We start from the raw sequence: 23,916 nt of genomic DNA on the forward strand, positions 1-23,916 counted from the left end.
AAGTATTTGCACAGGCATTCCTAACTACACCAGGACTATAGAGAATTCTGGTATACATCTTATGTAAAGTATGAGGAACAATTAGTAACAAAAATTACATAAGAAAGTTATATTTGCATTTTTGCAAGTGTTGCAAAGTAACAACGGTCATGTAATTCACAACAAGTAACAAGTAGTAGCCAGAACCAATTATTGACTAGATTTAAAAACAAAAAACAAACAAAATAAACAGGCAAACAAACAAAAAAAGGGTTAGAACAGAAAAATCACACTTTATGGGGGGTTTTAGACAAATCTTTGTGTCAGAAGCCCATTTACTACAAAAACAGCACTATTTCATTATTGTTTTAAGTAAACTGTTGCTCTCGCCGATATTAAAGGTTACCATTTCTGTACATGTAAAATTATTGCTTTTTTTTTTGAAAAATATATTTAGCATGCGAGTTTCTTTTAATTCATTTCCTGCCTTTACAAAATGTTACAATTAAAAAAAACCTAGTAAAGCTTTTGCAAAAAATTTCACAGAACATTTTCTTTCAAGGCAGCAGTTACTTTTGATAATGCATAAAATTATATGTGCAAAATCTGAAACTCTCAGAAATATTACCATCACACATAGTGTCACAGCAATGAGAAAAGAAAATATTTATATCTGTGGAATACATTTTTGAATTGCTTACACTGCATGGTTTGCCAACCTGTTATGTGCCACAACCCCCACCTTGAAAATTTGCATTTAAAAGAGTTACTGTAGAAGAGGTATATAAAGCTCTTTCCCCCCCAACACCACCAGTGATCACCAAGTACAAGACATGACACATTATATAAACATTAACCTGCCACCACAAAAGAAGTTACTCATCTTTTCAAAATGTCACCAAGCCCAGAAAGGAAGGGCAACTGGCTTGCTGAACAAAAATGCAGGAGCATAAAGTACCCTAAGGGCCTAGGTCAGCCTGAACTTGTTCAACAATTCCTTTTCTATTAAAAATGTACAGATCAGCGGCTTTAAACAGCTGAATAATTTTTTTAAACGTGCAGACTTCCTTTGTGATCAGGTCAAAGAAAGTAGCCCTGTTACAAAAAAGGTCCTGAGAGTAAAACACCGAAGCCTTTTTTTTTCTTTTTTTTAGTGTTCAATCAGCTTTTCTTTTCCAAAGCAGAATATAAGTCTTTCTGTGGAAGTGTTTCATTTTCCATATTCACATAGTATTAATGGTGTGCAGTCAAGAACAAGACTTAGAAATGCAACTGGTCCCCAAACTGTAATGAAACAAACCATTGTAGAATGATGGTCTTCTCTTCAGTCCTTCATCAAGCACTACTCTCTCAAGCACCAAATGCCACCTCTTTCTCGCTCCCCCTCCTTTTCTTTTTTCAAGTTTACTTTGCGGCTTGACAAGCAGTGGCAGTTTCCTTAATTAATACTTCTTCGGCTCCCAAATCCACTGCTGTTTTTCAAATGTATCAAATAGTCGTTCTGAGCATCAGGGAGGTGTTTGTTACAGTACTTAAATTCTTCACGCTGTCCAAATCACATATAGTTTAATTTTTCCAGTGTCTCAAACTTATCTTGATTAATATAGATGCCTTGCACTGCCACAGTGCTTGCCAACTCGACTGTTTATTATAAAGGAAATAAGGAACCATGGGACTGATTAGTACGTCAATTTATATATATCATGTGTAGCATCTTCATTTATTTTAAAATGATTAACAGTGCAGAAGCATTTCCATTCTAGCAGAGAACTGTTTTCACTCTAGCACAGTGACTCCAGAGATGTGATGGCTTCTAGGGAAGTTTTCCAGCTGTTCTTCTATGGGGTTGTTGGGATCATCGTTTTGAAGTTGTCGGAATCGCTGATCGGGGTACTGGCTGTTGTCAAAGGGTACCTGGTGCACACACTGCACATGTGTTTTTAGGTTCCCTTTCTGAGAGGCACTGTATGGACAATATCTGCATTGGAATGGTCTCTCCCCTACAAGAAAAAAAGAAGAGAAAAGCTCATTCCTTCCTTTTGTTTCCAAAGTATAATCTTCCTATTAACACTTACATCTCTGCTCCTATGATGAGATCTTACATTCCTCCACATTTTAGCTACTTTTTTTAGCATTATGCACACTAATTTTGACCTAATACATCAAAGAGTTATTTTTTAAATAATTTCCAGTGAGAGAAAACCATGTCAGGCTCCTATAAACTGTCTGACATACCGGAATAGAAAACAGCAGTGACTGAAGGAACACTTAAAAGGTTAAGAATGGCTGTGAGAGGAAGAACTCAAAAAATCAGAATTCTGCAGTAACAGAAAGGGATTTATATATGAACAAAGAGGTTTTTTTTTTTTTAAAAGGATTTTTACCAATTTTCTTAAATAATAACCATGTTGGAAAAGCAGAAAGAGATATTCTTTAAAAAAAAGTGACCTGCAAGATAAAACTGGTTCTAAATGGGAGCTTGCAGCAAATGACATGCAGAAATCACTGTATGAACAATGCAGTTTGCAATCTTGATGACTAAAACAACATGGCAAGATTAATCTTACATAAATACATTAACCTTAAGCTAAAGTCCCTGATGAAGTGAAACAGACCATTTAATATTAGCACAACATAAAATACGACACCCATGGAAAATCCTAGCAAGTTTCAAGCTGTGCCCATGGCAGCTTTGGAAATAGCTAAAGAAAGCCCAGATCTGGTTGACATAATGTATTAAGTACATCTCTTTCGTTAATAGATTTAGAAAATTCCTAATTAAAGCTGGCCCGAGATTCATGACATTTACCAAAGTTTGGGGTAAGACAGAAAGATTTGCAGCAAAATTAAAGGAAAAAGAGCTGCTGTACAGGCTGCAGTATATTTGAAATGTAGGAAATAGTAACTGAACGAGAGATGTGATAAAACTTCCTTAGTTGGATGCTGAATTTCCTGCAGTAAACTAAGAAAGATGTTTTACATTTTTGTACGGCTGCATCATGCCTAAGAGACAGAGCCACAATTCCAAGAAAAAGCACTATCATTAAAACCACTCACACTAAGCCAGCTAGAGGTACACCAGGGAACCATGAGAGGAGTCTTTGCATTGGGGGAGGGGGGCGCAGGGGGAGAGGGACATCTTGCCCCAGTTTCTCTGGCTAAAAATTGTGAAAAGGACCCTGGCCTGAGGATGCAATTAGGGGTAATTCAGTAGCACAGCTAAACCAATCAGTACTTGGGAAGGAAATGTGCCCTGCAGGTCCAGTTGTAATCCACCCACAGATGAAGTGCCATCAGTAGCAACATAACATGAAAGGAGTTATCATCTTCCCACAAGATATAACTACAGTGGGGACTAAGAGCTGTGATAGTGGGTGGGAGAGTCTGGGAATTCCCTTCGAAACAGGCCAAATTAGCAGAACTCTCCTAACTTCAGATTTAAAGACGGCAACCAGTGCTAAGGGCCAAATTTTCCTACACTGAGAGAAAAATCTCAGCTGTCAGCAAATGGGAATGTACAATTTCCATCATAAGAGAAACAGGATAAAAGGCACATGAACGAAGATCACACAAAATGTGGGGAAAGAGACTTCAAACTTTTGGAGGCAAACACAGTCACTCTAGATTAAGGAATTTGGGGAGGTACTACCACACCCAGTAAACACTACCATGTTCAGGGCACCTCAGTGCTTTTCAATTAGCTTTAGAGCAACATCTGACTTTATGCCCACAAAAAAGAGCAACATAACTGCCTACTCAACTGCACTTGCATGTGCATATTTGGTAGATGGAGGTCCCGTAATTGATTTATTTGCTTGAAATTACGAACTGCAACATTAAACAAGTATGTTTTTGCAAGCAGAAAATTAAAAGTAACCGCTGAAAATTTGGCCCTTAAAGTGTGCACTGCCCCAAGCTGGATCAGCTGTGCAGCTGCCCCTTCTAAATGCTGAAGCGGCGTTCAAAGGGGCAGTGCCACTCAGCTGTGAAGCGCTGCCCCTTTAAAACGCTGTCTCTGTATTTCAAAGGAGCCACGCTGCACAGCTGAACCCAGGATCAGCTGTGTGGCATGGCCCCTTTGTAACGCTGAGGCGGCGTTTTAAAGGGGGCTGCGCTGTGGAGCCTGGGGTTAGCTGCGCAGGAACCTGAGGGCAGCTGGGGAGTCCCCACCTGACCCCGGGTTCCATGGCTTTGAATGCACAAGAGTCCCCCGCTGAGGGCTCTTGTACATTTAAAAGCTGGCGGCCCCCCCGTGCAGCCTGGAGTCAGCAGGACTTCCCATTGGCCCCGGGCTGCATGCGGAGTTCTGCATTCCTCCTTTGAAATGTATGAGCCCCCCAGTAGGGGCTCTTGTACATTTCAAAGGAGGAATGCGGAAGTGCCTATCAACTAGTTGAGTAGTCGATGAACATTCCATCAACTACTCAACTAGTCAATTAACCACAATTAAACATCCTTATTTCAAGTGCAGCAACCTACATGATTCCTTGATTGTTTACATTATAATCCACATCCATGAATGAGACAAATTAGGTTGCCATTTGTTTGTTCATTATCTATTATTTTGATTAATAGTTCATTTCACATTATTGCAAATGTTATTTTTAAATAGTTATGTTGCGAACAAGAATTCCATTAATCATGATCTTTAAAAAAAAAAAAAAACTTAGGAAGGAACTGGACTGACATTTCGTATGTGAGCAAAATGTTATAAAGAGGAATTTAGTTGGCATTATTAATGTTTTGCAGATCAATACTACTAATAATACTTTGATATGAACGATTTTTGTCCAGGAGAGGCTCTAGGATAGAAAAGATACTATAGCACGAAGAATAAACACACTAAAGGAAATAGCAAGCAAACAAACAAATCTCTAATACCATAATGCTGCATTTCCCCTTTGGTCATCTGCAAAGCATGATAGCCGGTGGGTTCTAGTACCACAGAAGTAGCAGGAAAGAGATTTACAAGGTGCCAATGACATATTTTTCTGATCAGCAGCTTTTAAACTCTTTTTTGCTTTTTTTTGTTTCAGTTGTACAATTCAACATACTTGAACATAGGACTCAATGCCTATGCTTACAGAACTATAAAGATGCTTTAAATTACATGTATCATCCCAATTAGATGACGAATCATGATCTTGTCATCCATCTCGCAAATCATGCCTCCTGAGAGCAAATACTTGTCCTTTAAAATTTTCTAGAGCATTTTGTTTAAACAAAATATTTGAGCATAAAACTAAGAATGGGCTGTGAACCCAACAGGATAGACAATCATGTTGTTTTTTAAAAAATGAAACAGGAAGATCCAAAGAACAGCATATGTGCCAGAAACTGCACTACTGATGCCATTTGTAAGACAAACTACTGCAACCTTGGTCTTTTAATACAATGCCACAAGATCCAGTTTTACCTGTGAAATCCACTGCTTTTAAAGTCAGAGACACACAAGTCTGTCTGTTCAGACACTCACAGTGATTGTTGCAAGAGGGAACTGGCTTAATTTTGTACCCCTTATGTGACGGGAGTGTGCTACTGGAATTCACGCTTATTGGATCATGTCTTTAGAATGCTATTTAGTGTATTCCAAATGATAATACATATTCATTGTGGAATGTGTTATCTTAATTATGAATATATTCAGATATTTAGCATTTATAAAAATATTCAGAATATTCAACATTTAATATGGCAGCATTTCAAGTAAATCTGCCTGAGTTTGCACTGCCTGTATTGACTCAGGTCATGTAGTGTGTGTGTTGTTTGTCCTTCTTAGAAGACCAGGAACTGTACTAGGGTTCTTAGGAAAGATGTATAGTGAAAAAATGTTTTTTAAGACAGTGATTGTGCAAAAGCAGAGACAAAGCAGAAAAAATTATGTCATCTCAGGCATCCACCTAATTATTTCCTATATTTAATTTGGTTATAATTTCTTCATTGCTGGTGATACAATTAACGTTTATAAAGCTATAGGCTATGGCCAAAATTGTCAAACTTATTCAGGTACCTAACCTGATTTTCAGAGGTGGTCAGCACCTGCTACTTGCAATGAATTGATTGCTCGTCACCTTAAATTAGGGTTTCGGGTGCCTAATTTTAGGCAACCAATTTTAGACTCATTGTGAAAGTGATGACTTTAAATTATTCTACTAGAAAGTCCCCAAATACTAGTAACACTATTGTAAACTGCTACATTTAGGACTGCACAATCCGCTAGCTCTCTTTTATAAGGGCAAGGTGTCCAAAAGTTTGATCATCTGAATACAGAAGAGTCTGGGAAATTGCGATATACTGTCTTACACCAAAAATTAATTTTTTTAACTTTAAATAAGTGCTCAAGGGAAGATTTCTTACCTATAAGGAAGCAACATTATATGCAATGAATTCTCTTCATGTGAAAAACCTTTATACTAAAGCTATTGTAAGTGATGGCTGCTGTATTTTGCTGGGAGCAAGTGCATGGCACTGCTGAAACCTGAATTGACTCTAAACTGTAAACTCTCTAGAATAGCGCTGTCCCCAATTAAAAAAAAAAAGGTGGAGTGACAATATTTTAATTGGGAAATAATTGTGTTACCAGTGTGCTGGAGGCATTGTTCTTAATATATTCTATGCTTTTAAAAGCTTCTAGAGTTGCAGGTTGAAATGAAATTATTCTCTCTAAAACCTCAGGGACTTACCAGTGAAATTTTGGTGGCGTGCATAAAGTCATTGTTTATTATGAAAACACGGACCACAATAGATAACTGACTGTTTTCATTTTAACTGACAAAGACACTCACAAACCGAGACAAAGGCTGAAATTAAAGAATAATTGTGACAAAGACGAGGAAAGAAATTATCTGTGGCTGATGATGATTTTACTGGAATTTCTGTGGAAGAGAGACTGAATGTCAAGAGATTGAGAAATTGGTGCAGCTCACCTCTGCCCAACCCTGTGGAAGCTGTTGCACTGAGAAATGTTGTAGTGTAATCTGCTACAACCAATGTACACAAACACTAAGATTACAATAGTGAACTAAGTTTGCTATGAAAGAAGTTAGTTAATAAATGCAGCACAGCATGAGTTTGTAAAGACAAGTAAGCTATGTACCATAGCTGTTACTTCCTAGAAATGACCTTTTTACAATTTGTCTGTGTTTTAGAATATTTTAAAATAGACTTCCAATTGCAATCTTATTTTTTCTTTCAAAAAGCATTGCCTTCAAAATCAGGGATCTCAGCTATGCCTGGGACAAGTCAGAAAAGATAAAGAGACAAAAGAGATTCCACAGCACAGACAACTTAAAGATGCTTAGGTTTGCTAAATTTATGTTAGAATTTATGAGAGTTCACCAAAGACCCCCATTGTGCTAGTTCTCACAGCCACAGTGTTTCACTGTCTGTCAAATACTTTTATTAAGGAGTCATGTCTTTCTTCCAATGTAATGGATCATCAGTATAAACAGAACACTCTTGGATTGACTTCATCTACATTCTCAATATTTAATTCTCTAATTATGGCATATCTTTGCTGTTTCTACTTTCTCTGCCTCTCTTTCCCCATACCAAAAAAAAAATCAGTATCTTCTTTGTGGAACAGGGATTGCATTTCAGTTTTAAAAGGTCACTGATTCCTGATTCAATTCAAAGCCCTATGATATATGAATCTTATTACTATCATTGAGATTTTTTTAATCACTAGTCACCAGATCATTAAATTGCTAAAATTTATTTTGTGAGGGGAGATATTTTAGTCATAAGGATAAAAATAAATTCAAAGGCACACATGGTTTAGTGCTTGTGTTTCTAGTGGTAGGTCTTGATATACTGGATAAAACCCCTTCATAGATACATTAAAGTTGACTTTTATTTTTCTGAAGTTTCTCGTGTAAATTTATTTCTGATAAAAGGTGGCATGTTGACTGCCCTGAGGAGGGAAGTAAAGATGTAAAATCCTGTTTAATTGGTTAACAGGTTAGAGCAGCCCTTGTCTGCATGGCACCTGAACTCCGGATGACCAGAGCAGCCCCTGTCTGCAGCAGCCTTCCCCCAGCCCGACCTGGAGCAGACCCTTGTCCATGGCAGGTGGGGAGCTGCTCCCGGCCTCACCAGTTAAGGGTGAGGCTTACTGGTTAACCTTTAACACCCCTAAAGGGAAATCCTGCATTTATCCACAAAATAGGAACAGCATGGGCGGCAGCAATTCAGCCCACCTCACAATAACCTGGGGACAGGGTGGTTCAGTCTCCATGATGCATTCCAATCCTTGATGCTTCTGCTGAAGATTACCAGCTAAGATGCAAATTAGGAACAACTCTGTTGACTGTTTTAGGTGATGTGGACACGTTGCCTGCTGAAAAACGGGCGGAGAACACCAAACTAATTTCACACAGGGCAACAAGGGGTCAACAAAAAATAGCAGCTTTTATTCCCCTATGGCTGGTTCAGCACAAAAAGAAAATTTTTATAGATAATAGTCTTGGGCTTTAATCAACAGCCAACACAATGGAAGAAACTATTCAGAGTCCTTGTGAAGAGAGTGGTACATGAATGCCATGAAGCTGTGGTTTCTGATATGACTTCTTGTGGGAATGGTTTTGGATCATTGATTCTAATGATGCCTTTGATTAGGTCCTTAAGAGTTAATAAAGTTCTATATACAGAGCTGGTATGGAAATGCATAGGGATGTTAAATTTAGATTAACTTATTGAATAGTTGATGGGATTTCCATCGACTATTTGATTAGTCGATAAGGGCACCTCTGCCTTTAAACCATAGCAAGAGCCCTACTGGGTTCTTGCTACAGTTAAAAAACAGAAGTCCCGCAGGGAGCATGGGGCCAGTGAAGGACTAGCTCCATGCTCCCTGCGGTGCCTGAGCCTTTGAAATGTACAAGAGACCCACCAGGGCTTTTGTACATTTCAAAAGGAAGCCCCGAAGGGAGCACGGGGCCAATGGGGGAGTTCCCCGCGGACCTGCTCTCCTTGCAGTGCTTCTGCTTGGAGAAGTCCCCCACTGACCTACTTGTAAATTTCAAAAGCAGAATCGCAACAGAACTACTGCGGGTGGAGACTGCTTCAATCCCTGCTTGTACCATTTCCCGCCTTGCCTTCATCTCCCCTGCACCATGGGTGGTGCTGGGGGCAAGTGGCTTTTAAGCTGGCTCCCCCTCTCCCCCCCAGCACTGGCTTCTGCTCCTCCGCCTTGCTGCCTCTCCCTGATAGAGGCAGTAAGATAGGGGGAAGCGACTAGTCGCACGAGTCAACTATCCAATAAGCTTATGCTTATCGGATAGTCAACTAGTCACTTACATGTGTAGAATTGCACCCACTTACCCTAGAGCTGCATGTAGGGGCTTGGTAGGATGGGAAAGACTAGAATATTGTGGTGATAAAAAAAGAGAAAAAAGGGTTTCAATCCTACATTCAAGATAGCAATTCAAGTGAGAGCTGCTTATGAGTAGATGAAGCCCACAACTCACTTGTCAAGGCTGAAGAAGAAAATAGATAGATGCAGTGGTTTTGTTTTATTTTAAAAACATAAAAAATCCAATTCAGAGAACTGAAAGAAGTGTTTGTCAGGACAGGAAACACTGTACATTAGAAACAGGAAACACACCACCACACAGAGTCCACAGAAACTGAAAGGTAAGAGCCTTTCAGAAAGATCAGCTACAGGATAACATGATAGGAATACTCTTCAGAAAAACACAGACCAAGTGTTATTTGTGTTTTTTAAATGTATAACATACTGAGGTGTAAAAGCAAATCTCTCTGTCTAGTGAGTCTCGTAATATGATCTCATATTTATATACCACTTTTTGCATCATGCAATTACCTTTCCCTTCCATCCACAATACACCGTTAACATCTTTGCCTACACTTTAACTGCTTTCTATATGTAGCAGTTTTGGGTAAAATGCTAAAAAAAAAGTTTTAGTTTCTAAAAATCAGAGAAACACTGTTATTTACACATTTGTTATAAAACAGTCAGTGCTTTACTGATGAGTATCACTGTGCCACTTTTTCCCAGCTACCACATTAAAAACCAAACACCCAATTAATTGTAAAACATACTTGTTTTGGGGCATCTGCGGAGGTGGTGTGAACTTCAGTACCTCGGAGTCCATTAGACTCAAATACCACTGTGGGAACAAGGGGGCTTGTTAACAGATGAACATTCAAGCTTCGTTAGTGTGTGTACATTATTTGAGACCATTACAGATTAACCACATTCAAAAAAAGACACCAGCTACTAGCCTGTGGCCGGAAAATACCAATTTACCGTAACACTTACTGTAAGAGAGTGTGCTAATGGCAGCCTAGGGGCACTGCCCTTTTTAATTCAGACTTCGGTGCTGAAGAAAGCAATCACTGACAACATTAATTATCAGTGTATGTGTAGAGGGACCCTCTTCTTGCATTACTTACCATTTGGCCTCTGTCATTTTGCATCAGACTGGCTTATGTATGCATCATTCACACTTCTCAAAGAGAACCCACTAGTCTCACTGTCTCATGTAATGCTTATGAGGTATCTTGATACTGGTAGCTTTAGCTGGCTACGTTCTCAACAGTAGATCATTCTAGGGTAAAAATGGCTGACAGGAATTTTAGTGTTTATAATTGACCCGTCTAAGGAGGATCTGGTTTCATACAAAACTGTTCTCATCAATAGCTATAATGAAAGAAAGCAAAGCCTTATGTTCTGCTGAAAGGGGCTACTCTGATTTCAATTTGTGCTGGTGGCAACAGAATTCATTAGCATATTCATTTCTGAGTATCCTACTCTCTAATTAAAATAAAGCATTTGCAAACAGGCTTATCTCAAATGCATTGCAATTTTATGGAAGGGGGGAGGTCAGGTATGGAGTATGTAGAGAACAAGAGCAATACCAATCAAAAACAAAACCTAGGGTACTACATATTGGGAAGAATTTAGATTATTTAGGTTAGTACAGGAGGTAAAATTAAATTGAACATTCTGTTAGTTGGGTTAAAAAACAAAACAAAAAGCTGGTGATAAAAGATACCTGTGTGGGACCTCATATGCGTCCTGAGGTGACTGGGCTGGTTAAAGCATTTTCCACATTCTATGCAGACACAGTCTCCTTGGCGTGTTTGTGTCCTAAGCATCCCTGTGGTAGATAGGAAGGAGACAAAAGGGAGGGGGAGAGGAAAGTTGAGAAGAAAACATTATGCCAGAAGAAAACATCATTAGTATGTCTAATGTGTCATTATGTGAGGCTACCTTCAGGCCCTGGATGACAACTGTCAGCCTTCATCTAGGCACTGGCTGACAGGCCAGGCACACACAGGACTGCAAGAATGCATAAATTACATTGAATTAAAAAATGCTCCCCATGATGTGCCCGCACCAGGACTGGCATGTCAGGTGTGCGCTTTTCAGAGCAGCTGGATCCACTTTTCAGCCATCACCCAGCTTTGTCAAGCAGTACATCAGGCAAATCAAAGTGACTCCAGCGTGGCGGAGACAAGTCACATGGATAATAGGAAGTGAGCAGAACCAGAGCCCGAATGTCCCCCCCGGGCTGCAATACCTTGGAGACAAATACAGAGTGAGTGGAGCCATCACAAACTGATCAAACCTTTAGCCCCTGCTTACCTGCCTGCCGGTGCTGCTTTGACCTCAGACCTCTGAGGCACAGACGAAAGACATCTGTGAATGAAAGTGTCATTCCGGACATTTTGAGCTAGTAGCAACGCAGCAGCCTTCTACCAGCCCTTGGTAAACATGTTTTCTAGGCCATTAGCATTTGTGGAAAACTACTCAAACCTCTCCTTTTTTTCCAAAGGTCAGTTTACAGTATCTGACTTAAAGGGCTGGTCTTTGTCTTTTTGCTGCTGATCAAAAAAGACACATTTGACTTTTATTGGGCACTTCTTTAAAATGTTTGAACATCTTTTCTATTTTGGTAAGACGCTCCCCTCAAAAGGAAAGAAATGATGTTTTAATTTACCATTGGAATGCCTGGGCTTTTAAAGCAAATTTACAAGGGACTGTCAATAAAGCTGCATCTTTATTAATTTAATAATAATAAATGCACAGAAAAAAAGTATGAATTCTAGCAAAAACTGGCAATTGTTTTAAAAAACTAAATTATACATTTAACTCAATTATAGCAAGAAAGCGTGGTATGTTCAAAACGTATTTGGTTGGTGTGCTGCCCACAAAATAAAAGGGAAAAGCAGTTTAGAGACCAGACTGTCATTCACTGTTTGTACAGCACCTGTTACAATGAAGCCCTCCACATGGTTTTACCACATAAATGATAACATAATAATAAATGGCGCATTAACAAATTAATTCAAAAGATCTAATGTACAAGTGTTTCCTCTCTCTTCATTGCAGTACCACCAACTGTGTTCCTTGCCAATGAACTGCTTCTAGAGAGACAATACAAAACACACTGGCTTAGCAAACCCTAATCTTGCTCACCAGTACTCACATTAAACTCATAGGGAATCATTGGAAGTTGTGTGTCAATAAAGGTGAGCAGCATTAGGTTTTATGATTAGGAGTAAGCAAACTTCCACTGATTTCCTGGTAGTTTCACATCAATAAAGTGAACAGATTTTCCCTGTGATCTCTGAAAGATGAAAGCAGATTGTCTAGTTTCTAGCTAATAGACTGTAAAAAAAAACCCTATTAGCATCTGTCCCTCACAAGACAGAACTAAGACTGCATTCTTGAGACCAAAGGAACCCTGATACATTTTCCTCCATCAAAACAGTGCTATTATCTCCAAACTGTTCATTTTTGGGATTAAGTGAAATGGCATCTCGTACAGAGGAATGGCAGTCTCGTGATTAAGGCACTGGACACTGGACCAGTCCACTGATGTCTTATGTGGCTCAGAGAAAGATGTTTAATTTCTTAGTGCCCCAATTCTCCAAAGCAGGGACTCTTGTATATTTCAAGGGTGGAACACCGCTGCTGCACCCCTGCCCCCTACATCCCTAAAATGTACAACTTTTGTCCCAGTCTTTGTGTTTCCTCTAGTCATACTGTATGTTCTCTAGGACAGGAATTGGCTCTTACGATATAAAGTAGGCCCCTGATCTTGTCTGGAGTCACTAGGAGTGTGTCTACACTGTACCCAGAGCTCAAAATAAGCTACACAATTTGAGCTACATAAATTGCTTAGCTTATTTCGAGTTAATTTCAAAATAGCTTATTTCAAAATCTGGCACTGCTTTCGAAATAAAGCACTATTCCAAAATGTCCCTTACTCCTCTTGGTAAGAGATTTATAGGGACATCAGAATAGTGAAGCCAATTATATTTTGAAATGAAGGACTTGCTCAAAAGACGCAGAATAGCTATTTCAGGATACTGGAAGTATCCCAAAATAGCTCCACAGCCTAAGTGTTATCATGCAACAACTGACAACAACTACACTCACACCAAGAATGAACAACTTAGGTTTATTTTCTCATCAATCCACAGATGCCGCTCATAATTAAGTCAACAGGAGTTACTCATTAGGATATGGTACAGATGATCCTAATGGTCCTCTCTAGCCTTATAGCCTATAACCATGGCTTGATCCAAAGCCTGTTGAAAACAACAGAAAGACACATGCTGATGTTGATGGGCGTTAGGTCAGGACTTGAATTTCTTTTGGCTAAGCATTCTGGGCCCAAACTTGGGAGTTCAGTCTGAAGAAAGAGTCCCATTTCAACCACCCTACTAAGGAAATCAGGAAATTTGCTGGAGTAAGGACTGCAACATCAGAACTTTCATACAGTGCACTCACCATAGCTAGTGACATTTATTTTGGGTTCAATATTTCTAGCCACATCTTTGCTCCCTATCTCTGCCTTTAAGTTCCCAACCTCAGCACTGAAGTAAGTAGGGGTGGGGTGGATTTTGCTTTTTGTTTTTTCACTGAATGATTGATTTACCTTTTTAAAACATGACTAGCTGTACACAAATAATCTTTAGTACCCAGCTGTGGAAACCCGCCCAAAATTTTCACACTTTAGTAAGGACGGAAAACATATCAGTTCACCCCATAATAAAGATCATATGTGAAAACATTTTAAATGATGTTTAACTGCTTGGTGCTAAGAGTCTAGAGCTTACAATGATTTAAGCACAAACAGTGATTTGCCTATTCAACATAACTCTTCTAGAAAAAAAAAGAGTCCATTGCAGTATGTTTTTCTTACTGTATGAGACCTGCCAACTAGCTTTCTGTACATGAATATGTAACCTAAGAATTCATTCAGCGCTGACCTCTACCCATTCCAGTTTGCTTTTTAGTTATTTAAAAAAAAAAAAACATATGGAGGAACTGAATTACTTTTACATATTTTTGTCATTGTTTGATTTCTTTAAGAGAGATACCCAGAAGCTTTCAGGATTTTAAGGCTTTGTCTTGATAGACACCCTGGTCATTGCATACTGCCTCTGAGATCACCTCTCAGAATAAACTATACTTTAATAAGAGAGAGGCAGATGACCATAGGTGTTTGGAAATTAAGCTATACAAATGAAAGTAGGGATGTTAGTGTATAATCAAGTAAACGATTAACCAATAAGCCTGGGCTACACTATCAACTACACTATCAACTGCACTCCCCTCCCCCTGCTGCCTCTCTATCAGAGGCAGCAAGGGGAGGGGGGAAGCAAAAGCTGGTGCCCGTGAGGTGCTGGCTTCAAGCAGGCCATCAATGAGCACTGGATCTGCCCGTCCCCACCATCCCCACGTGGCTTTCAAGCAGGCTCTCTGCTAGGGATGTGAATAACTAATTGACTATCTGATAAGCAAATGCTTATCAGATAGTCAAAAGGCTAACCAACTAGTTGCTTCCCCCCACTTGCTGCCTCTATCAGAAAGAGGCATCAAGGGAAGTAAGAGGAGGGACTGCTTCAAAGCTGGCCCTGTGCTCCCGACAGCACTTTTGTCTTTGAGAGCTGTTGCTACACTTCAAAGGCAGAGGCGCCCTATCGACTATTTGATTAGTCAATCAAAATTTAACATCCCTACTCTCTGTGCGTGCCAACTTCGCAAGCCCTGCCTGCGCCCCCCACTCCCCGCTGCCTCCTACCGAGGCATGGGGGGGGAGGGGAGCAGGAACCAGCTTAAAAGCCAGTTTCCCCCAGCACCAGCTCCACGGTGCCACCTCCCCCCATCCACCTGCTGCTGCCTCTATCAGCATCTGGCTGGGGAGGCTGCTACAAAGCAGCCTCTGTCTGCAGTGAGCCTGGGCCTACTACAGACAGAGGCGTGTCTGTGGCAGCAGCCCCTGTCCATGGGGGGGTCCGTGCTCCCCTCAGATAGAGGCTCAGACCCCCATGGAAAGGGGCTGCTGCCACCCTGTGCTGTGGCCTCTGTATTAGAGGCAGCAGCGCAAGATGGCAGATAGCCGGACTCGGCCGGGGGAACTTATTTTTAAATTGGCTCCCCTCACAGACCAGCCCCCCCGCCACCCTGCACTGCTGCCTATGTATAAGAGACAGCAGCATGGTGGTGGCAAGGGACTCCCCAAGAGTGGGGCCAGAGCACACTGGCTGGCAGTCCCACCCCCAGGGATTATCAAATAGTCACGTAACCACTAAGATTTCATGCGGTTACACAACTACTCAATTACATGTTATCTAACACCCCTAAATGAAAGTAACTATCTTCATGGGAGCACCTGTGAAACGAGCAGTCAGAACTGGTCTCTCAAGAATCCCAGAAGAAAGGGTACACTTGCTGCAGTAATATATCCTCCCTAGGTCTCAATATGGCTATAAATAGCCCTATGAATAAAAAAGAAAAGTCACCCCTACTAAATTTAAATTAAAAGAAACCCCTCTTCTCCTTAAGCAGTAATCACACCATCTAGTCCCTGACAGAAAAGTCATGATGTCTAAATACTAGTAGCACAGGAGTACTTTCAACTCTTTTCTCCAAAGAATGGACTTAACACCACACCACAAGCAAAACACAGAACTGTGCACTTGTCTCATGAGAGCAGATGCAGCCAGTTTAAATAGAGAAGCAAAGGCTACAAATATGCTCTAGCACACAACAAAATGCCTGAAATGGAATATTCTCTTGTGATCAAGGCTGATCTACTGCACTAGCGACTGTACTAGATATCCAGAATTAAAAAGCTTAGGAATGTCCACACTGAACAAACTATGTAATTGGCAGAACATCCCTAAATTCTTTGTAATGGCAATACAATTTGTTGGCAAACTGAAGACTTGTTTATATGATGCACAGTAAAGGCTCTCTGGGATAATTCTGTACTCAGAACTCACTGCTTGTAACTGAGGGACAAGTTGAGTTGGAATTGCTATGTTTTTTTAACAGGCATGATCCTGTCCCTTCCACATGTAGCAATATACCTTCAATCCTCTGAAAAATATACCCTGCCATGTCAATTCATCAGTAGTGGCACCAGTGGCCTTGAAATTCTACATGGAATGAGCTCAAGAAGCTATTCAAAGGACACATACAAGAAAACCAGGCCACAAACAATTCTAAGTTAAAGAAGATATTTCAAAGGCACAAATGGGAGCTAGGCAACCAACTGTCATGGAAAGTCAAAGTGCACCTAACTTCCATTTGTGCCTCGGAAAATTTCCCCCTAAGCAGTACCGTATATTCCGGCGTACAAGACGACCTCTGAAGTTAAAAAACATCCCCCAAAAATCGGGGGTCGTCTTGTACGCCGGATGCCCCGCCGCCGGAGCCCCTCCGCGGCTTTGAAAGCCTCGGGGGAAGCCGGCAGCGGGGCATCCCAGGCGCGCATGGGCTGCCCGCCCGCCGGAGCCCCTCCGCGGCTTTGAAAGCCTCGGGGGAAGCCGGCGGGGGGGGGGGGGCATCCCAGGCGCGCATGGGCTGCCCCCCCGCCGGAGCCCCTCCGCGGCTTTGAAAGCCTCGGGGGAAGCCGGCGGCGGGGCATCCCAGGCGCGCATGGGCTGCCCCCCCTCCGGAGCCCCTCCGCGGCGGCGCGGAGGGGGGGCAGCCCATGCGCGCCTGGGATGCCCCGCCGCCGGCTTCCCCCGAGGTTTTCAAAGCCGCGGAGGGGCTCCGGCGGGGGGGCAGCCCATGCGCGCCTGGGATGCCCCCCCCCCCCCGCCGGCTTCCCCCGAGGCTTTCAAAGCCGCGGAGGGGCTCCGGCGGGGGGGTGAGGGGGAGGGAAGCCCAGGCGCTCCTGGCGGCTTTGCTCCCGGTGCCTCTGGTCTGCTGGGGACCATCTCCAGCAGACCAGGGACACCGGGAGCAAAGGAGGCGGAGGGGCGCTGGGGTATAAGATGAAACCCTATCTTTTAATTAAAAAGATAGGGGGTCGTCTTATACGCCCAGTCGCCCTATACGCCGGAAAATACGGTATTTACACAGTAAAATCATACACAAACAAGCTACAGTGACAATGTGTTCCTGGAAATAGGGAATGTCCCTGTTCCCCTCCTGCTTTATAAAAATAGGTGCTTCATGCCAGCTTTTATAAACCTTTCTACACTCTGGTGCCAAATGGAGGAAACAAGCAATCAAGAAGACCACAACCACAACCACCACCACGATATCGAGTACTTATCAGGCATAGATCTCAAAGTGTTTTATGAAGAGAGATAGTACTATTAATCATCAATTAATTGAGTGAAATAGACAACAGGTTGGCCAAGACAGGCACACCTAGGTTCATTTATTGAGCACAGTCTCATGCTGCCATTCTGCCTCCCAAAAAACCTTCCAGTAAGCACGTAACCTAGCAGTATGGGTTTCCTTTCCCTACTCACACCATGACTGCTAAAATCATCATGTACAGGCAGTCCCCGGGTTACGTACAAGATAGGGACTGTAGGTTTGTTCTTAAGCTGAATCTGTATGTAAGTCGGAACTAGAGTCCAGATTCAGCCGCTGCTGAAACTGACCAGCGGCTGACTACAGGATGCCCGAGGCAGAGTTGCTCTGCCCCGGGCTTCCTGGAATCAGCCGCTGATCAGTTTCAACAGGCTGAATCTGGACGCCAGTTCCAACTTACATACAGATTCAACTTAAGAACCCCAGGCGTCCCCAAGTCAGCTGCTGCTGAAACTGATCAGCGGCTGATTCCAGGAAGCCCAGGGCAGAGCAACTCTGCCTCGGGCTTCCTGTAGTCAGCCACTGGTCAGTTTCAGCAGCGGCTGACTTGGGGACGCCTGCGGCAGAGCAGCTGGGGTGCTGCTGGGTTGGTCCAGTAGCGCCAAGAGAGGCGCTGCAGGACCAACCGGCAGCACCCCAGCTGCTCTACCACAGGCGTCCGGAGAAAAGCCTGGTCTGCTGGGGAGGGGGGGCGCACTAGCTGCGCCCCCGCCCCCCCCCCCCCCCCCCGCCCAGCAGACCAGGGAGACGCGGGCGGCGGGACTGAGATGCGCCGCGGTCCCGCCGCCCGCATTCTCCGTGGCTTTGCTCCCCGGTCTGCTTGGGGGAACCCCCCCCCCCAGCAGACCAGGGAGACGCGGAGCAAAGCCGCGGCACACGCGGGCAGCGGGACAGCCCAGACGCGCCGCGGCTGTCCCGCTGCCGGCATCATCCGCGGCTTTGCTCTCCGTCTCCCTGGTCTGCTGGGAGCCCCCCAGCAGACCAGGGAGACGGGGAGCAAAGCCTCGGGGAACGCCGGCAGCGGGACAGCCGTGGCGCGTCTGGGCTGTCCCGCTGCCCGCATGCTCCGCGGCTTTGCTCCGCAGCTTTGCTCCGCGTCTCCCTGGTCTGCTGGGGGGGGGAAGGGTGTTACCCCCCCAGCAGACCAGGGAGACGCGGAGCAGCTTTTCTCGCCCCGGAGGACGCGGGCGGCGGGACCGCGGCGCATCTGGGTGTCCCGACGCTCCTGTCCTCCGGGGCGAGAAAAGCCCCGTTCGTAACTGCAGATCCGACATAAGTCGGATCCGCGTAACTCGGGGACTGTCTGTACACACCTTCCAGGCATTCCACAAAAACTGTCCCTCCTCTGTCCTCTGCTAGCTACAAATGGCTTGGTTTTTCACTTTTAATTCTAGCAGCTCAATGAAACATAATGCTGCCTCCTTCCCTACCAGATGATATCCCTAGTGCCTTTCACCTCCATGAGTGAAAATCTTGAATTCCTAAAGTTGTGACAAAGGGGTTCTGTTTTAGTGAAATTTCATTTTAGAAAGATTCATGTTGTGCAGATCCTACTGAGAGAAAAGTGAAAGAAAAAAATTCTTAAAATTAAGAAAAAAATTACTCTAAGAGGTTGAGGGGTTATAACATTCCCCATGCCCCAAGAGTAAGAAATTAGGGTAAGCTTGTTTCCACTGACAGAAGCAGAATCTGATAGGAAGTAAAACAGACATGGTGGTGATTAGTTTCGAAACTAAAAAGGTGGGGGGTTTTGGAAGGGTGGGGAGAGATAGAGAGAGATGGAAGGAAATTCACAGTGGTTTTTCAATGCTGCTTGTAAAACTACATTAAAGCAAATTAGCCTCTGAACTTTATTAAATTGGCTATTTATAGAATATTTTTTCCTGTCAAAGTAAACTGACACACATTTTTAAAAAAAATTAGACACATACAAACAGCCCAAATAAGTAATTTGAAAAGTATCAGCGTCTTCTTTTGAAAGATATGGACAATGAAGATCTTAGAATTCTTTGTTTAGAAAGACAAAAGACACTGGTGTGCAAGTACGTACGTTGGTTCCTGGAAAGACTGTGTGTCAAGGAAATTGAACAAAATAGCCAAAATAGCCTCAGCAATAAACCCTAGAGGATATTTACTTTGCCCCAAATGAAAAAGCTTATGACATATGCCAGGACCAGAACTTCACTAGGATCTTAGTGGGACAAAACTTCAGTGTAACTCAAGCCTACTTGAACCAATAGGACAAAGGAATAGTAACCCATTAGGAAGAAACAAATACATGTGCCCTGTGATAGAAACATCACATAGTCTATGGAGGGGAAAACTACCATAATGCTATACTTGAGGAAATCTATTCCATCCTCACTCATAATTGCTGATACTCTGAGTAACAGCAGTCTTTTCAATTTTGTCTCCATGTAAACAACAAGCTTGGGGTATGATTCCCAGCTTTGTGCACACAATTTTGTGATAGCTTTCACTGAGCTAGGACAGGTATTCACAGCAGTCGAGCTGCTTTTTTGCACGCTTGCTCAGATGAGAGCTAGCATCACAAGCCTAAGCTCCTAACGTAGACGTCACCTAAAAGGCGAGCAGAACAATAAAATGGGAAATTAATATAACCGACCAAACCAAAAAGTATTTAAAAGCCTTACCTGCATGTTCTAGCAGAGGGTTATTGGCACCCCAGGTTTGGTACAATGAAGCAAGGTCCTTTGGAATGTAGGTCTTAAAAAAAATGTCCAAACGTTTCTCGTGCCCTTCTGGTGCTGGTTCTTGTTTGATGGAGTGCAAAGCGGGAGAAGCTCCAGCTGTGCTAGGCTGAGGCTGCATTAGTGGACTTGCTCTTGCTCCTGTTGTGCAGTTTGCCAATGTTCTTATCTCATTCCCAGCCTTGATGTGAGATTCCCACTGAGGCACCGAATGCTCTTCATGTTTAGTGTACTGCTCAGTTTTACATAGAGGGTGATACTGAGGTGGTGGGTTGAATTTGGCTTTTATGGGGTCAGATGCACAATGTTTACTTGGAGGGAAACCAGCACTTCCTTGGGAAATCACGTACTTCTCCACCTGTTTACTGCTGGCAGGCTTTGAGGCGGGCCTAGATACGACTGTCTGGGTGGGTGTGAGGCTTCTGCTAAAGCTTCCCACGTGCATCGGTTTGGAGTTTACTTCATATTTCGCTTTAAGCTGAGGCTGTTGTGCTGTGCTGCTGTGCTGCTCTTGGGGGTGGTTGGATTTGGACTGCCTGAACCCATCTAGACCTGATGACCGTGGACCACAGTGGCCAAACGAATGGCTGTCCTTAGACTGATGTATACTTCCAGACTTTATTGTTATCCCAACAGGGGAAGAATTGCTTTTGGATCCTGGCAATGCACTTGGCACTTGAGTGCGTGTAAACCTAGCAACAGGTAAAGGTGGGCATTCTTTACCACCAAGGGATGGAGGAGGACCAGTGCGTCCATTTCTTGACAGAAAAACCAAGTTGTTTTTTATACTCTTGAAACCATTTTGTTGAATCCATGGTGGAGCCATCGAGTTACAGCTGACTTTGTGCCAAATTTTTTTGTGCATCCACAGGACTTCAGGGTAATAGGTCTTATGACTACAGTAAGGACATGGATGGACCATCAAAGCCGCCTGCAAAGATGAGTTAAGACCCTTATTGCATGAATCAGCCCTCGTTGATTTTTCACTTAAATCTAGTGGAACCATTTCTTGTGCCTCTCTACCTTTTTCGAGGACAAGATGCTCTCTGTGCGATTCTGACAAATTTTCTTTCGGGTGACTAGCCTGTTTTTCCAACGAGGTTTTCAAGTCTATTACTACATTTGAAGATGTCTGCCCCACTCCTGAAGCAAAGTCAGCCATGCTACTGGAGCAAGCAAGCTCCTCACTGTGTTGGAATGCTGGCATCTTTAAGTCTGAAGAATTTCTCTGGGCTTCATACTTTGGAAAAGGCCATTTGATATTGTTTTCCAGGGTAGATACCAAAACTGATAGCTCTGGTTTAGATTCACTGGCATCTTTTTCTCTGGCATTGTCACTTCCAAATTTAGGAAGCTTATCTACCTGAGATGTTACCATGGGTACCTCCTCTTCAGAAAAACTGCAGTGGTATGGCTTTTTACCTGAAAAGGAAAATTAAAAAAAACAAAATCACTAACATATCAAAAATCAAGAAATCAACTCCGAGATTAAAATAAAATAGTCCACTCACAAACACACAAAGGGAAAAGATCAAATTTTAGGAAGTTATTTAATTATTAGTATTCTAAAGTCATAATATAAGCTAAATATTTTATAAAACCAATCAAACTGTTGTAATAAGACACAAGAGTTCAATTTACTCTGAAAGCATCACTCTGCAGTTTGGATAAACTATCTAATGATGCATGTTCATGACATTTTAAATAAAAAACAATTTGACAATCTGAATCTATTAAAATTCAGAGAGTGAGAGATAGATAAACAAATATGCAGCCATTTAATGCTTTAACAAAAATAATGATAATGGAGCCAGATAAGACTGAACTAGTTAAAGGTCTGTCACTGTTTCCATTACAACCTCTATTTTCAAAGGGTTTATAACTCAGCCAGAAAAATTGGCTCCACACTAAAATTTAGCATATAAGCTCTTATATAAGTACTGCAACACATATGGCATATACCATAAATCCCTTCTCTTAAGAGAGACCTTTGTAATACCCAGATATAATAGGGTGAGTTAAAGACAGCCTACATTCTGTATTTCCTGGTATTTGTTAGTTTAAAAGCAAATATAACTTTATTTTAACATAGTTTATGTTGAATTTTAGGTATACTTGTCTTGGTTGAATTTGCTGATGGGTATGGATACCTAAAATACTTAACTAAAACAGGATTATACATTTTCTGTTTTCTTCTTCCTTTTTGGTAGATTTTATAGCAGTTTAGGGGAAATACACTATGACACAGATTATTGAGAATGTTCCCAAATTCCAGCAGTTCTCAAAATGCTTATATCTTTAAGAGCTACTGATAAAGTCTTTGAATCTCTCCAAATCAGTTCACAATCAATTCCACAGAGGTTTCCATCACAGCAGTAATGCTTACTTCACTGAATCCATTTAACATGTAACAGAATTGAGTCATCTGACAAACTTTCAGTTTCAATTAACATGGAGTTAATGAGCCACTGTTAGGCAACTGTAAGGGGACCATGTTCCATCTAAAATGTCAACAATCCAAAGTGATCACCATAACTGGGGGAGTACTGAAGACAGGGAATGAGTGAACTGTTCTATAGTTACATATCCTCTCGCATCAACTCATAAAAGCCAATGTTTTAGAAAATCAACCACTGTTGTTTAATATAACATTGGCGCCATAGGCATTATTCTAAACCTGCATAATGTAACAAGTATGTTTTAGGCTGAAGTTTCACAGCAAATAAAGTCTATTTAGCCTCCGCTTCAATTCAGGCAAAAAGTCTTAAGCTTTTGTTAATTCAGTGTAATTAGGTTTAAAATAACCCATAGCTTTGCAGTCTTATAAAGGCTGAATGCTCAGCTCACTCTGTTAAGATGATTTTTCTTTCAAATTCTCAAAGGGATAAAGTTTGAAAAAAAAAAACCTTTTTTTTCTGTGTTACAGAGAGGAAGGCCTTCTGAAAGCACATGACCTATCCTACTAGCTAAAGTTATAATCTGAAACAAAAGCACTGCTGCAGGAATGTAATTTGACACTGCACATCTGTGTTATTTTCAAAGCACATCTGTCAAATATTTGTGTGCCTAAATAAGATCTTAGGCTTCACTTTGCAATTCAAAATAGTGAGGGCCTTTGAATAAATAAGGCTAAATAATAAATAAGAAAACATTCAATTGTTGCAACAATCAATGAAGACTTCACTGGTCTAATGGCTAGGTTGGGCACAATCTATAATAAGAGATTCAGAACTACAATGGGACTGTAGACTTGGGAAAGTAAACATTGTCTGCCACTGCTGAAAAGGATTAGGATGTTAAATGGACATGCTGGATAGGAGCCAATGTTCCCGCTCACATTTTCTATCCTTGGGCAGGTTGAATTTTCTTACGTGCACCACCAATATTGAGGTAGAGTGTCGATGTTCACCACCAATACAAACAAAACACCCACTTTATGTGTGGATGTGTGTGTACACATGGACTAATTAAAATTACTTTTATTCCACACACATCGTCTACTTAAAGTGTGTGTACGCGCGCGTCTAACTTTGGCACCACTTGTACCCCTGGTCATGCCAGCAAAGGTTATTGAGTTGAATTGGCACTGTAGTAGTAATCCAGTTTGGGATTGCATTTAGTAAAGTACAA

The 23,916-nt window shown here is 42.0% G+C and overlaps 1 protein-coding gene across 8 annotated transcripts in view; it reads right to left on the reverse strand.

Annotated features, from left to right (window-relative positions):
• Positions 1 to 1,680: 1,680 nt before the first annotated feature.
• ZNF516 (zinc finger protein 516) overlaps positions 1,681 to 23,916 on the reverse strand; it is a 151,795-nt gene continuing 129,559 nt past the window's right edge. For all 8 annotated transcript variants that reach the window (XM_075921073.1, XM_075921070.1, XM_075921075.1 and 5 more), the window contains 4 exons: positions 20,230 to 21,708; positions 10,998 to 11,102; positions 10,042 to 10,109; positions 1,681 to 1,979 (listed from right to left, as the gene is read on the reverse strand). In XM_075921073.1, coding sequence (XP_075777188.1) covers positions 1,920 to 1,979; positions 10,042 to 10,109; positions 10,998 to 11,102; positions 20,230 to 21,708 — 1,712 coding nt within the window. In that variant the 3' untranslated portion in view covers positions 1,681 to 1,919. The remainder of the gene's footprint in view (positions 1,980 to 10,041; positions 10,110 to 10,997; positions 11,103 to 20,229; positions 21,709 to 23,916) is intronic.

This window comes from Pelodiscus sinensis, chromosome 2 (assembly GCF_049634645.1).
Source record: "Pelodiscus sinensis isolate JC-2024 chromosome 2, ASM4963464v1, whole genome shotgun sequence".
NCBI lineage: Eukaryota > Metazoa > Chordata > Testudines > Trionychidae > Pelodiscus > Pelodiscus sinensis.